Raw genomic sequence first — 16,097 nt, forward strand, 5'->3', positions numbered from 1 at the left:
ATCCAAGATGGCCGCCAGTGGGGGACTTTTGAATGAAATTAAACATGTTCCTTTCCTTATAAATGAGGTTGTGTTGTCACTTTTAGCCAAATTTTATATTTTTTTATATGATTTCAAAAACCCAAGTAGAATCAGGTGAGCGATACAGGCTCTTGAGAGCCTCTAGTTGATATGTGAGACTACCATCATGTTTATGTCCACATGTGTATTGAAAATGCAGAGTTTTTGACTTTTTGAGACTGGGCCATTCATGTTGTTTCGACACATCTGTTGTTTCGACACATCTAGTTTAAAAGAAATCTTTAGTAAATTGTTTGAAAAAATTGTGCTAGATTTGTTTGTTATTTTTTGTATAAACTAATTTTCTGAATGCTATATATATATATAAAAAAAATTATTAAGTGAGATCCATTAATTAGATAATAATCTATTTTATTAGGATATATATTTCATTTCATTACATTGTGTAGATAAAAGTTGTTGACATTTTATAGATAATTAAGTTACAAATCTATATTATTTTGTGACAAATGATGGAAAAAATATTTGGAACTATTAATTATATTTGATTATAATTTGAAAATAGATGTACATAATGTACAATGTATTACATCATATCTAATTTTAGAGAACTATAAATCATATCCAATGTTAATGAGAGTGTTTTCCACATTTTTTTCATCATGTTTGAAGATATTGATTGATAATTTGTAAATAGTTTATTATGACAAGTTACAAATTTTTGTTTTGGTCTGATAATTTTGTGAATGTCATGGTCCTTGGACTTGAAAAATTCTTTTTGTTTTCACCATGACAAGTTATAGAACAAGTATAAGCATATCCAGTATAATGTAATCATGAAACTTGTTTAGGACTATTCAAATAAGCTCTGTTTTTATATAAATTTCTGGTAATGGCATGTATGACATTGCAGAGTAATGGAACTTTATTTTTGGAAAATATTTTAATTTAACTGCATGTCGAGAGTAGAGAAATATTGTTATACTTGAGCTGATAGTGGTGGTATCTTTTTCTCTAATGATTTTTATCCATCCCTTTTCAAAGATTTGCAGAAAGTGTGTTGTTTATGCATGACATCATCAGACATGGTTGCCTTTTCCAGTGACCTCACAATAGGAAATGTAGAAGAAAAGAAGATTGAAGATATATCAAGTGCATGACTGTATTTGGCATTGTTTGGCAACTTCTACCTCTTACTTTGAATAAATGGTGTAGGATTTTGATCACCTGGATGTGTATACTACAATCATAATCAGCAGTCAATTTGTCTTGCGTAATTATTCTTTTATTGCTATCAACTGCTCTACTGCGAATCATTGTGGTAATATTTTAAGCTCACCACTCTGAACGAATGGTGAGCTTTTGCCATAACGTCTTGGCGTCAGTCCTTGTCTGTCCTCATCTGTCTGGTGTGAACTATTTCAAACATCTCCTCTGAAACTAACTAAACCAATTACAACCAAACTTGAGCTGAATGGTCCTGAAGGTATCTCGAATAAAGATTGTGTTTTTTCTGTTTAGACGCAAAACATGGTGGTCATGGCTAAAAATATAACATAGGGGTAAAATGCAGTTTTTGGCTTATATCTCAAAAACCAAGGCATTTATCTTCTCTGTAATTTTCAAATAAATCTATTAACCTATTCTTGGGTTGCTGCCACTTGATTGGTAATTTTAAGGACATTTTTCAGTTTTATACGATCGCTGAAATTAAAAATTCTGGTCCTATATTGGTATCATGTTGTCATTGTCATTGACGTCTTCGTCGTCATTGTCTGCGTCTTCACCGTAGTCTGAAGACAGATGATTTCCGGATAATTACTTTAGTATAAGTAAATTGAAATCATTGAAATTTTAACACATGGTTAATAACCACTAAAGGAAGATTTGGATTGATTTTGGGGGTTATAGGAATTAAAGGCAAAAAAAGGGGCCCAAATAAGCATTTTTGAAGTTTCCAGACAATTCTTGTGTTAAAGTGTATGAATCTCTCTGACATTATACCACAAGTTTCCATTTTACAAAGGGATGGTTAGGATTGACTGGGGGGGTTCTTATGGCTCAAACCATTTAGGAATTAGGGGGAAAAAAGGGGGAAAAACAAGGGTTTTTCTTGTTAAAGGACAATTGAGACAATATAAAAGCAGTGTAAGGGAGGTAATCCAAATATAATATGTTTGATTACCTTTTACATTGCTTTTAAATTATGTAGAAAGAAATTTTGTAATTTTGAAGTAAAGAAATTACTATTAGATTTATGATGATTAAGGAATATTGATTTTAGCCATGGTTTTGTATGTCATTTTCTATTTTAAGACTTATTTAAATGGGTAATTTTGGTTGCAAATTCCAATAGAAATTTAAATTAAGAATGACCAAACTGGAGGGAAACAAATTTTTTTTGGGGTTAAAGGGTGCGGGAGGTTAAAAAAGGGGATGGATGGTAAAAAAGGGGGTGGGTGGTAAAAAAGAGATTGTGGGAGGGGGTGGTAATTTTTTGGGGGGGATGGGGTTGTTAAGAAAAAGGGTTGGGGGAGGTGAAAAAAGGGGGGATTTTTTTTTTTTTTAGGGGGGATGTCAATTTGTAATTTGCAACAGCAAAGTGAATTGCACTATTTTAAAAATTTTGTATTTTATTTTTCTTTTATGTCAAGAAACATATAGCCACTATGGCTAAAATGAAATATAGGGGCGGCATGTATTTTTTGCTTTTGAAGAAAATATGACAGATCTATAAACAATATTTAAATAGATTTTTTAGTCCAATCATTAATATATATTGAAAGGTAAAAACAGTCATTGATCGAAAATTTAAGCAAAAGATAACAGGTAAGCAATTCAGGCTCTTGAGAGCCTGTTGTTTTTCATTTTTGTCAAACTAAAATATAATATAGAACGGAAATTTTAGAAAGCAAAATAAGATCTACTTTACAAACTGATGATGCTTATCTCAAAATCTCTTATAGATAGGTACAATGTATATATTATTAACTGAAAGAGTAAAAATGATAGGCAATTCAAGATCTACAAGAAATAACTAGATAATATATACAAATAGGCAACACAGGGTTTTCACTAAGGATTTTTTAATGCGAGACCAGGGACTCCCCCATTTTTTGGCCATGGTGAGTTATGTTTAAAGGGACTAAAAATTACTGATATTTGTGTCATTTGTAAGTAAAATGATTTTGATTGCAGGTACTACAGTGCTACAATTATCCAAATGACAGGGATAAGAAGCCAGTCTACTGCAATTTGGTTAGCAGCAGTTACTGCTTTTGTCAATTTTATTTTCACATTGGTTGGAGTTTGGCTGGTTGATAAAATAGGAAGAAGGAAACTCATTTTGTCCAGTTTAGCAGGTAAGTGAAATATTTACTGCACAGGAAAATTGCAAACATATTGAAGTTATGCACCTGCTTTTTAAGAATTGTTTAGTAATTTTTGTCTCCCCTTGACGGAGTCAAAAAGCGAGTATGCTGGCGTCGGCGACAACAGTGATGGCGTCAACAATGTATTAGTTTGTGATTAAGTTTAGTTTATGGTGAACCACAAGTGGTAGGTCAATCATATTTGGTATGCAGTTGTATAAGCATTGGCAAATCTCATTTCCATGGAGATAATTTGGCCCTGCCCCCTCAGTCATGGTCTATTGACCTTGAAACTTTTGCTTATTTTACATGTATTAGTTTGTGATAAGGTCAGTTTATGGGGAACCACAAGTGGTAGATCAATGATAATAATTTAGTTTGCAGTTGTATAAGCATTGGCATATCTCATTTCCATGGTGATAATTTAGCTCTGCCCCTTTTCTTAGTCATGGTCTATTGACTTTGAAATTTTTTCCAAATTATCATGTATTAGTATGTGATTAGGTCAGTTCAAGGGGGACCATTAGTGGTAGGCCAATGTTAATTGGTATTCAGTTGTACATGTATAAGCATTGGCACATCTCATTTCCATGGAGAATATTTTGCCTTGCCTCTCAGTCACAGTCTAATGACTTTGAAACTTATCTTAGTTTACATGTATTAGTTTGTGATTATATCAGTTTAAGGTGAACTGATTATATAGTCAATGATATTTGTAATGCAAATTTATTGGCATTTGCAAGTATTGTTTCCATGGAGATTATATAGCCCCACACCCTCTTCATGGTTCATTGACTTTGAAACTTTTACATAGTTTGCAAGTTAATGATTGTATTTAGATTTGGGAACGACTTATAATAAGTCAATGGTATTTGGTATGATGTTGTATTAGCCTTGGCACATTTCATTTACATGGAGATTGCTTAGCCATGTAACTCAGTCATGGGTCATTGACTTTGAATATTTGCATAAGTTGTGTAAGATGTTAAAGTACTGCTATTTGGATTTCATCATTTGCATAATCAAAATTACAAAAAGGCGAGACATATCTCTGTTATAACAGTTTATTCTATTTTTACAGACTTTGGTACTATTTTTTTCAGCCAAATTTATGAAAAAGGGTACAAGTTTTGTTTCTACAGTTTTCAATTGAAATCAATGAAACTTCACACAGAGATTACACATATGTTGAAGTTGTGCACCTGGTATTATGGAATTTTGGTATTATGGATTGATTTGTCTCATTGTCCATACTTGGGACACATTTTTCTGTGCTTCAGAACTTAGTTATTTTCTAGCAAAGTTCACAATCTTTGTGCAAGTGCAACTACATAGTAACCATTCTACATTGATTAGTAACAAATTTTGCATACCAACCGTTTGAGACTTTGACACATGCTTATGTATATTCCTGAAAACTATAGATAGATAGAAGCTTAAAAAAGCAAAAGGTAGTCAAAATTGTAAGTCAACCCTTTACAGCAGTAATTGTCCTGTAATGATGATTTTTTTGTCGAGCCTGCAACTTTTGTTGCAGAAAGCTCAACCTAGGGATAGTGATCCGGCGGCGGCGGCGTTAGCTAATTTCTTAAAAGCTTTATATTTTAGCAGGTGGAAGACCTGGATGCTCATACTTTGTATATAGATGCCTCATGTTATGAAGTTTCCGTCCAATGTCCTTAACCTCATTTTCATGGTTCAGTGACCACTTGAAAAAAAAGTTCAGATTTTTTGTAATGTTGAATTCTCTCTTATTATTAGGATTACTATATTTGGTATGTGCGTACCTTGCAAGGTCCTCATGCCCGTCAGACAGTTTTCACTTGACCCTGACCTCATTTCATGGATCAGTGATTAAGGTTAAGTTTTGGTGGTCAAGTCCATATCTCAGATACTATAAGCAATAGGGCTAGTATATTCGGTGTAAGGAAGGACTGTAAGGTGTACATATCTAACTGGCAGGTGTCATCTGACTCATTTTCATGGTTCAGTGGTTATAGTTAAGTTTTTGTGTTTTGGTCTGTTTTTATACGCCCGTAAAAATTTTGACGGGACGTATTATGGTATACAAATGTCCTGTGTCCATCCGTCTGTCTGTCTGTGCATCCGTCTGTCCGTCTGTCTGGCGTAAACATGTCGCACCGTAACTTGAGAACGACTAATCTAAATTTCATGAAACAATATAGTTGTTTTTTATGATGGTCAAATGATCTGTATTTTTTTTGGTGAAAATAAGATTTAAACTTTTTGAGTTACAGCACTTTGTAACTAAAACAGGAGTGTGTTTTTTTTCACATGTCGCACTGTATCTCAAAAACGATTCTTGATTATTGCTTAAAACTTTACACACTTCTTAGTTATATTAATTTTAATATCTGTATACTTTTTGGTTATGATTCAAAATTTCATTTTTGAGTTATTGAGTATTTTGTAAAAAAGGGGGAGGGTTTTTTACATGTCGCGCCGTATCTCAAAAACGATTTATGATTATTGCTTAAAACTTTACACACTTCTTTGTTATATTAATCTAAAGATCTCTATACTTTTTGGTTTGATTCAAAATTTCATTTTAGTGATATTTGTAAAAAAAAACAGGGGGGGGGGGGGGGTTCACATGTCCCGCCGTGTCTCAAAAGCAATAAATGGTAATTGCTTAAAACTTTCTCAGAAACTATTTATGATTATTGCATAAAACTTCCACATAAGACGTCGGGCGTATCATGCGCTCATGGCGCAGCTGTTTATTCTCATACTTTATGCAATAGGTCTACTATATTTGTTGTATGGAAATATTTTATGATCTATATGTCAGTCTGGCAGGTTTTATTTGACCATGACCTCAATTTCACGGTTCATTGCAAAATGTTAAGTTTTTGTGTTATGGTCTATTTTTCTTAAACTGTAAGTAATAGGTCAACTATATTTGTTGTATGGAAGCATTGTTAGCTGTACATGTCTGCCAGACATGGTTCATCTGACCTTGACCATATTTTCATGGTTCATTGGTCTTTGTTTAGCTATCTTGGTTAATGTTAAGCAATGTTAAGTTGATGTGACAGTTGTAATAAAACTTTATACTTAGGACTATCAACATAATATCAATGATTAGTAAAGAAGGCGAGACATTTCAGCGTGTGCACTCTTGTTCTACACATTTTCCACTTTTGGGAAATTTTTTGACACATAATGAAAAGAAAGGGAAAAAATAGTCAGCAAGACAAGATCTACAAATAGGTGAACATTTCCAAAATTGTCAGTAGAGAAGTAATAGCCCTGAAATGATGTGATTTAAACCATATTTGAATTATGAATTATATTCTAATTCATAATGTTAGAGAGTGGCTATAATTTACGATGCACATATAGGTCCGGTAAAGTGAAATAAGCACTTAAGAGTCTCCAGTTTGAGATTTCAATAAAACCAATAGCTTACCTTGTTGAATGTAGAAAAAGATTTAAACACATTATCATTCAGGTTCATGAGAAAACACACAATAAAAATGAGGACACAAAAAACACTTCAAACTAAAATAGGGGCAATAAGGCCATTATTTGGCTCAAATTTTACTGCAAATTTAAAAGTAATCATACATATTCTTTAATTTGTCCAAACTATACTAAGGTACAAGGTATTCAGAAAATAAAAACAAATTTCACATGGAAAGAGTTACAGTAATCCTGGTAACAAACCTTTACGAAATTTGCATCTTATGTAAAAATTCTTGATTTTACTTGTTTTTCATTAAATTTTTAGTAAATTTTAGATTTGAAAAGTATGTGCGCAACCATCATGACCAAGAAACAACTTTATATTTGGTTGGATAACTTCAATAGTTATAACAAAGCTTCTCTTTAATTATTTTGTTGCTTCTTGAATTCACATGATATTTCCAAAATGTAAATAACGACGGGAAACAGCATAAATTCTGTTTTTTGCATCGTTTTTCAATTTTGTGAAAATGATACATATTATGACTTAATTGTGATGTCATCAGATAAAAATACTTATTCTTTTATATTTCATGACTATTTGCATTTTCAAACATTATGTACAAATATGAAATGGTAGTCAAACATTTTATTTTCTTGGGCCAAAACCTGGCGTTAATATTCCTTTAGAAAACAACATAACTTAGGTCAAACAAAAGAAGATGCACATTAGTATGCAATATAAAGGAATGCTAGCAGAAGAAAGCACAATTTGTTCTTAATCTGCTAACATAAAGTCATGCAATCCAACACTATACTGTTAAAGAAGACTTGACTTTTTTTTATGAATAGCCTTGGTTAGTTCAAGAGCAAAGAGTGAAGTTCTTTAACTATTCCTTAATGCAATAGACCTATTTAAAACTATAAATAAGATGAGGATTATTGAGGTAAGATTACTAATGAGACAATAATGAGTTATCCACCAGAGACCAATGACTTTGAGGTTAGCATCTATAGTCAACTGTACAACCTGCAACAAAGAGCAGGTCTATATGTAAAAGGCCCTGACAAATGTAAAACAATTGAAACAAAAAAACTTAATCGGCCTAGATAAATTGTAAAATGAAATTTGCAGTTGGATAAGGATATATTATAATATTTATCTATTCTTTGATTAATTTTGAGGTGTCATATGACTTTAAACTAGAAGTCTTAACTCAGTTAGTTTTGCTCAAAGTTTTGTTTAAATTAGCCTGACACTCAGCTGATGCTGTTCCATTAAACATGTTAAATAACATTCTAGAAATAATCAACTGCTCATGATTTTCTTTTGAAAACTTGATATAAAGATAGAAGTTATTTGTTTATAGTCTGACAACAGATTTACTAAGTATTGCACAACAGCACAGTGTATTGCACAACAGCAAAAAATCTTTAATTGAATATAAATTCAATTCATATAACCAATTTCAAGTTCTTTGACTACATTTATTCAGAATATTTAATTACAATCCAAATTCAGACCTGTATCAAGCTTGAATATTGTGTCCATTTTTGCCCCAACTGTTCAGGGTTGAACCTCTGCGGGCGTATCAAGCTGCACTCAGGGAAATAGTTTATTACCAATATACATGTATATATATATACAGTTGTGTATAATTTTATTTTTACTGTCTGAACTCATGTGTAATGTATTAATGTCTTAATCAAGAGTTTATTTTTTTTGCAGGTGTCTTATTTTCTTTGGTTGTTTTGGCAGTTGGATTTCAGATGACTGCTTTGAATTCTCCACCAGTTACAACATTTGAAAGTTCATCAAATAATTCCAAGTGTTTTCAGTACAGGTAATTTTGATCAAATATTTGGGAGGTATATTTTGAGAAAAGCGCTTCAGATACACCTAATTATGTAGCCTTAGTTTTAACATACATCCTCATAAAAACAGGAAGTATTATGATGGAATATACCAATGTCAGTCTGAGTTAGTCTGTCTGTCAGTCAACACTTCATACTATAACTGAAATTTGTTTTAAACTGATTCTCATGTAATTTTGAAAACATTTTAGGATTGATGGTAGAAAGCTCTCTTTGATTTTATAAAGTTTTTGGTTTTGTCATTACAGAGGTATTGGACTTAAATGGTTTAAATTGTGGTATTTTTTCACATAATGAACTTTTTAACTCCTGTATTTCTTTGTAAATCTTATTACAAATGTACTGTCATTGTTTTATCAAGGAATTAAATGAACACTCAGGTAATCCAACATACAAAAACGTAACTTTTTGGAAAAGGATGAGATCTTGGCAAATCATTAAGTCCTTTATGACAATAATGAATATATATATATTCCATTGAGCAACAAATCTGAGGACTAAACTTGTTGTATTGAGAACCTAAACTTCACAAAACTCCCTTCAAACAACAGTACATTGTTGACTTATCAGCATGTTCTACCAAGGAATAAATTGTCCATTTGATTAACCAAATTTTTTTTCTGCAAAGAAAGAGGGATTCTAAGGAAACATCGTTTGTAACGTTCATTTTGATAATGTCACTAATTTTCATGGCATCAATTCACAATTGGTGTTAGGAAAATGTTCGCACTAGTGCAAACAACATATAACAGATTTTAAATGTATGTTTTAATGTTGGTTTTTATCAGTTTTATTAGAACGGAGATGACAATATTGTATTTTAAACTCCAACGGCATATATGCATCACCAGTAAACAGGTATTTGTGACCATAAAATCACCAATTAATGCCGTCGAAGCTAGCTTAAAGGACAGTACACTTATTTCCTAATTACAAAATTACTGTGATACTGTTTACTAGCGTAGTGGCTTTAAGAACTGGAAAGAAATTCTGTACAGTTTTAAATCTTAGAAATTCTATGAGATAAATTATATTAAAACATTAAATGTGTCTACCCTTAACACCACCATACCACATGTTCAATTGAAGACCTATTCTTGTCTGCCTTTCCTTATTTTCATATGAGTCAGAGTTCCTTCAGAAACTTATAAAAAACAAAACAAAAATGAAGAAACTAGATATTTTAATTTCACATACAAGTATAATGATGATAGTCTTTCCATAAACAATCCAGAGTGCTCTGATTGGGTTCCATTATTATATACTTCTGAATTAGGTTTAAAGAAACCACTGATACATCTTTATGTGTCTCATTTTTGTCAAGTCTGTGACTTCTGTTGCAGAAAGCTCGACATAGGGATAGTGATATGGTGGCAGTAACAGTAGCAGCAGAGTGGCAGCAGCTAGGGCAGCGGCATTAACTAACTTCTAAAAAAAATAATATTTCATAATCTAGATTGAAGGCAAACACACCTCACCATGAGCTGGGTTCAATCTCACAACTGCAGAATTATAGGTATCACTCATTGAAAATGATCAGTTAGTACTTAGACCACTTTGACAACAAATTCCTTAATAAAAATGTAATTGGTTATAGTGGAATATGATCTCCTTTTACTTTCTAGATATTTTGAAAAAAAAAATACTTTTGACAATTTTACACAAATTCTGTAAAAAATATCTACTTTATATTATTTTATAGGTCTTGTGAATCTTGTACAGAAAGTTTGCAATGTGGATTTTGTTATATAGAAAAGAATACTTACTCAGCAGAGAATGGTTCTTGTCTGCCATATACTGACCCTTCTATGTCATCAGAAGGACGTTGTAATAGCACTAAACTTGAAATAAACCTGGTATGGGCTGAGAACTACTGTCCATCACCATATTCCATTCTTGGTCTGATAGGACTCATTATTTATTTAATGGCTTTTGCTCCAGGTAAATTGTAAGGGCAGATTAGTGTGCATTTAATTTTAGTTATATTAACTGTTTTTTACACATTTGAATTAATTACTTCAGTTTAATCTGCTTTGACACACATAATAAATGCACTAGTTACTGTAAACTGAAATCTTTTTATTTAGTTATAGGAGGTTTCCCATTATCAAATATGAGACTACCAAACATTTCCTTACAGCAATTGTATTTGGAGAATGTCCTGCAGACCTGATGTATAATCGATTTTTATACGATCGCAAAAAATAAAAAATTTTTGGTCGTATATCGGTATCACGTTGGCGTTGTCACCTGCGTCGTCGTCGTCGTTGTCCGAATACTTTTAGTTTTCCCACTCTAACTTAAGTAAAAGTGAATAGAAATCTATGAAATTTTAACACAAGGTTTATGACCACAAAAGGAAGGTTGGGATTGATTTTGGGAGTTTTGGTCCCAACAGTTTAGGAATTAGGGGCCAAAAAGGGCCCAAATAAGCATTTTCTTGGTTTTCACACTATAACTTTAGTTTAAGTAAAAAGAAATCTATGAAATTTTGACACAAGGTTTATGACCACAAAAGGAAGGTTGGGATTGATTTGGGGAGTTTTAGTTCAAACTGTTCAGGAATTAGGGGCCAAAAAAGGGCCCAAATAAGCATTATTCTTGGTTTTCGCACAATAACTTTAGTATAAGTAAAAAGAAATAAATGAAATTTAAACACAAGGTTTATGACCAAAAAAGGAAGGTTGGGATTGATTTTGGGAGTTGAGGTCTGAACAGTTTAGGAATTAGGGGCCAAAAAGGGGCCCAAGTAAGCATTATTCTTGGTTTTCGCACCATAACTTTAGTATAAGTAAATAGAAATCTATGAAATTTAAACACAAGGTTTATGACCACTAAAGGAAGGTTGGGTTTGATTTTGGGAGTTTTGGTCCCAACAGTTTAGGAATAAAGGAACCAAAGGGTCCAAAATTGAACTTTGTTTGATTTCATCAAAAATTGAATAATTGGGGTTCTTTGATATGCCGAATCTTACTGTGTATGTAGATTCTTAATTTTTGGTCCCGTTTTCAAATTGGTCTACATTAAGGTCCAAAGGGTCCAAAATTAAATTAGTTTGATTTTAACAAAAATTGAATCCTTGGGGTTCTTTGATATGCTGAATCTAAAAATGTACTTAGATTTTTTATTATTGGCCCAGTTTTCAAGTTGGTCCAAATCGGGGTCCAAAATTAAACTTTGATTGATTTCATCAAAAATTGAATAATTGGGGTTCTTTGATTTGCCAAATCTGACTGTGTATGTAGATTCTTAATTTTTAGTCCTGTTTTCAAATTGGTCTACATTAAAGTCCAAAGGGTCCAAAATTAAACTAAGTTTGATTTTAACAAAAATTGAATTCTTGGGCTTTTTTGATATGCTGAATCTAAACATGTACTTAGATTTTTGATTATGGGCCCAGTTTTCAAGTTGGTTCAAATCAGGATCCAAAATTATTATATTAAGTATTGTGCAATAGCAAGAAATTTTCAATTGCACAGTATTCAGCAATAGCAAGATATCTTCAATTGCACAGTATTGTGCAATAGCAAGAAATTTTCAATTGCACAGTATTGCGCAATAGCAAGAAATCTTCAATTGCACAGTATTGTGCAGTAGCAAATATTTTCAATTGCACAGTATTGCACAATAGCAAGAAACATCTAATTGCACAGTATTGCACATTAGCAAGAAACATCTAATTGCACAATATTGTGCAATAGCAAGAAATTTTCAATTTATTGGAGTTATCTTTCTTTGTCCAGAATAGTAGTTGAATCAACTTAAATCATTGTTTTATACAATATACAATGTATATTCACTTTTACTACCAACTGATAAATTAAAACAATCTTTACAATTCAGTGATAACAAGCAGCTTTTGTTACATTTTAATATTTTATGATGTATTTAAATGAGTAGTTATTGTTGCAAACTCCATTAGAAATTTGAATTGAGATCAGTTTTGGAAAAAGGGAAAGGGGGATGAGAAAAAAAAATGGGGAGGGGGGGTAAATTTTTCTCATTTCAGATTTCATAAATAAAAAGAAAATTTCTTCAAACATTTTTTTGAGAGGATTAATATTCAACAGCATAGTGAATTGCTCAAAGGCAAAAAAAATATTTTAAGTTCATTAGACCACATTCATTCTGTGTCCGAAACCTATGCTGTGTCAACTATTTAATCACAATCCAAATTTAGAGCTGAATCCAGCTTGAATGTTGTGTCCATACTTGCCCCAACTGTTCAGGGTTCAACCTCTGCGGTCGTATAAAGCTGCGCCCTGCGGAGCATCTGGTCTTATTTAAATTTTTATAATAGTGTCAAATGACTGAAACCATATATGATTTTCATGCATAGTTATAGTTTTTTTTCAGTTTAACTGTTCCAAAAAGATATGGAGACCTCACAGAAGTATTTATTACCTTTAAGCCATAGGGCCAAGTGAGCTTTTCTCATCACTTGGCGTCCATCGTCCGTCGCCGTCTTCGTTAACTTTTACAAAAATCTTCTTCTCTGAAACTACTGGGCTAGATTTAATCAAACTTGGCCACAATCATCATTAGGGTATCTAGTTTAAAAAAATGTGTCCCGTGACCCGACCAACCAACCAAGATGGCCACCATGGCTAAAAATAGAACATAAGGGTAAAATGTAGATTTTGATTTATAACTCTGAAACCAAAGCTTTGAGAGCAAATCTGACATGAGTAAAATTGTTTATCAAGTCAAGATCTATCTGCCCTGAAATTTCCAGATGAATCGGACAATGGGTTGTTGGGTTGCTGCCCCTGAATTTGTAGTTTTAAGGAAATTTTGCTGTTTTTGGTTATTATCTTAAATATTATTATAGATAGAGATAAACTGTAAACAGCAATAATGTTCAGTTGACCCCTTAAGGAGTTGCTCTTTACCAATTTTTCTTAAATTTTATGAATCTTTTACAAAATCTTTTTCTCTGATACTACTGGGACAAATTTAACCAAACTTAGCCACTTTCATTATAAGGGTATCTAGTTCAATAAAAGTATGCAGTGACCCAGCCAACCAATCAAGATGGCCGCCATGGCTAAAAATAGAACATAGGGGTAAAATGTAGATTTTGGCTTATAACTCTGAAACCAAATCATTTAGAGCAAGTCTGACAGAGGTTAAATTGTTTAATAAGTCAACATCTATCTGCCCTAAGATTTTCAGATGAATTTGACAACTTGTTGTTGGGTTGCTGCCCCTCAATTGGTAATTTCTAAAGAAATTTTGCCGTTTTTAGCTCACCTTGTCCGAAGGGCCAAGTGAGCTTTTCCTATCCCTTTGCGTCCGTCGTCGTCGTCCATCGTCATTAATTTTTACAAAAATCTTCTCCTCTGAAACTAGTGGGCCAAATTAAACAAACTTGGCCACAATCATCATTGGGGTATCTAGTTTAAAAAAATGTGTCCGGTGACCTGGCCAACCAACCAAAATGGCCGCCATGGCTAAAAATAGAACATAGGGGTAGAAGGCAGTTTTTGGCTTATAACTCAAAAACCAAAGCATTTAGAGCAAATCTGACAGGGGTAAAATTGTTTATCAGGTCAAGATCTATCTGCTCTAAAATTTTCAGATGAATCAGACAACCCATTGTTTGGTTGCTGCCCCTGAATTGGTAATTTTAAGGAAATTTTACTGTTTTTGGTTATTATCTTGAATTTTATTATAGATAGAGATAAACTGTAAACAGCAATAATGTTTAGCAAAGTAAGATTTACAAATAAGTCAACATGACCGAAATGGTCAGTTGACCCTTTTAGGAGTTATTGCCCTTAATAGTCAATTTTTAACCATTTTTCGTAAATCTTAGTAATCTTTTACAAAAATCCTCTCCTCTGAAACGACTTGGCCAAATTAATCCAAACTTGGCCACAATCATCTTTGGGGTATCTAGTTTGAAAAATGTGTCCGGTGACCCGGCAATCCAACCAAGATGGCCTCCACGGCTAAAAATAGAACATGGGGGTAAAATGCAGTTTTTGGCTTATAACTCAAAAACCAAAGCATTTAGAGCAAATCTGACAAGTGGTAAAATTGTTTATCAGGTGAAGATCTATCTGCCCTGAAATTTTCAGATGAATTAGACAACCTGTTGTTGGGTTGCTGCCCCTGAATTTGTAATTTTAAGGAAATTTTGCTGTTTTTGGTTATTTTCTTGAATATTATTATAGATAGAGATAAACTGTAAACAGCAATAATGTTCAGCAAAGTAAGATTTACAAATAAGTCAACATGACTGAAATGGTCAATTGACCCCCTATCAAAGGAGTTGTTGTCCTTTATAGTCAATTTTTAACAATTTTCATAAAATTTGTAAATTTTTACTAACATTTTCCACTGAAACTACTAGGCCAAGTTCATTATAGATAGAGATAATTGTAAGCAGCAAGAATGTTCAGTAAAGTAAGATGTACAAACACATCACCATCACCAAAACACAATTTTGTCATGAATCCATCTGCTTTCTTTGTTTAATATTCACATAGACCAATTAAGGTGAGCGACACAGAAAAAGTGTCTGTGTAATACATGTTCAAATATGCAGCAAATCTTGAAGAAAATCGTTCAACTTGTGTCATAAATTTTGGACGGTAAGCAATGATTGGATCATATAATGACACGTGACCTACAAAACCTATACGAGCATTTAAAAAAAAATCAAAATATATGCCTATGTATATCTAATAACATGACAAAATCCATTTTTTCATAACATTTCATTTAGTAATGAACTTTTTAAAAAGGGAATCATTCTTTTGATACATTTATATTGTTATTGAATTTATGTACGATTCATATATATATTGAATTCCTATATTTGGCGCCAAACATAAGATTTTTACGATATTTTTAAGGGGGAATGTAGGGATTGAATGGATATCCTGCATTTAAAAAAAAAAAAAGGGGATCAAACCTGTTCATTTTAAGTTTATTTACTACCTCTTCTAAATGCAAAATGTACTTCTTCTTTTTTAAAATGTTATACAAGTCAGATACAAAACAAAGGTTACAAAATAACAGGCTGGAAACAACCAGCCATATAGTTTTTCTGCACTTGTAGTCCTCAGACCTTGACCTGACTACTGGTGCAGAAAAACTATCCGGCAACTGTTGTTATATGCCTGTTTCTTCGTTACCTTTGTATTGTATCTAATACAAAGTTTGTGTTTTATTTTCTGTTTCGTCAAATAACCTGGCTGCCATGGCTATATATAAAAATAAAACATATGGATAAAATGCAGTTTATATCTCAAGCAACAAAGCATTTAGAGTAATCTGACATTGGGTTGAAGTGTTCCATAGGTGAAGTTCTATCAGCCCTGAAATTTTCAGATGAATGATCTAATAACCCTTGTTGGGTTGCTGCCACTAAATTGGTAAATTAAAGAAATG

At 32.5% G+C, this 16,097-nt stretch overlaps 1 protein-coding gene across 2 annotated transcripts in view; it reads left to right on the forward strand.

The window, feature by feature from the left end:
- The window catches only part of LOC143079177 (proton myo-inositol cotransporter-like), a 60,195-nt gene that overhangs the window by 32,162 nt on the left and 11,936 nt on the right, over positions 1–16,097 (forward strand). For both annotated transcript variants that reach the window (XM_076254409.1, XM_076254417.1), the window contains exons 5-7: positions 3,220–3,383; positions 8,551–8,665; positions 10,399–10,637. In XM_076254409.1, coding sequence (XP_076110524.1) covers positions 3,220–3,383; positions 8,551–8,665; positions 10,399–10,637 — 518 coding nt within the window. The remainder of the gene's footprint in view (positions 1–3,219; positions 3,384–8,550; positions 8,666–10,398; positions 10,638–16,097) is intronic.

The sequence above is a fragment of the Mytilus galloprovincialis genome, chromosome 1 (genome assembly GCF_965363235.1).
Source record: "Mytilus galloprovincialis chromosome 1, xbMytGall1.hap1.1, whole genome shotgun sequence".
NCBI classification, from domain to species: domain Eukaryota; kingdom Metazoa; phylum Mollusca; class Bivalvia; order Mytilida; family Mytilidae; genus Mytilus; species Mytilus galloprovincialis.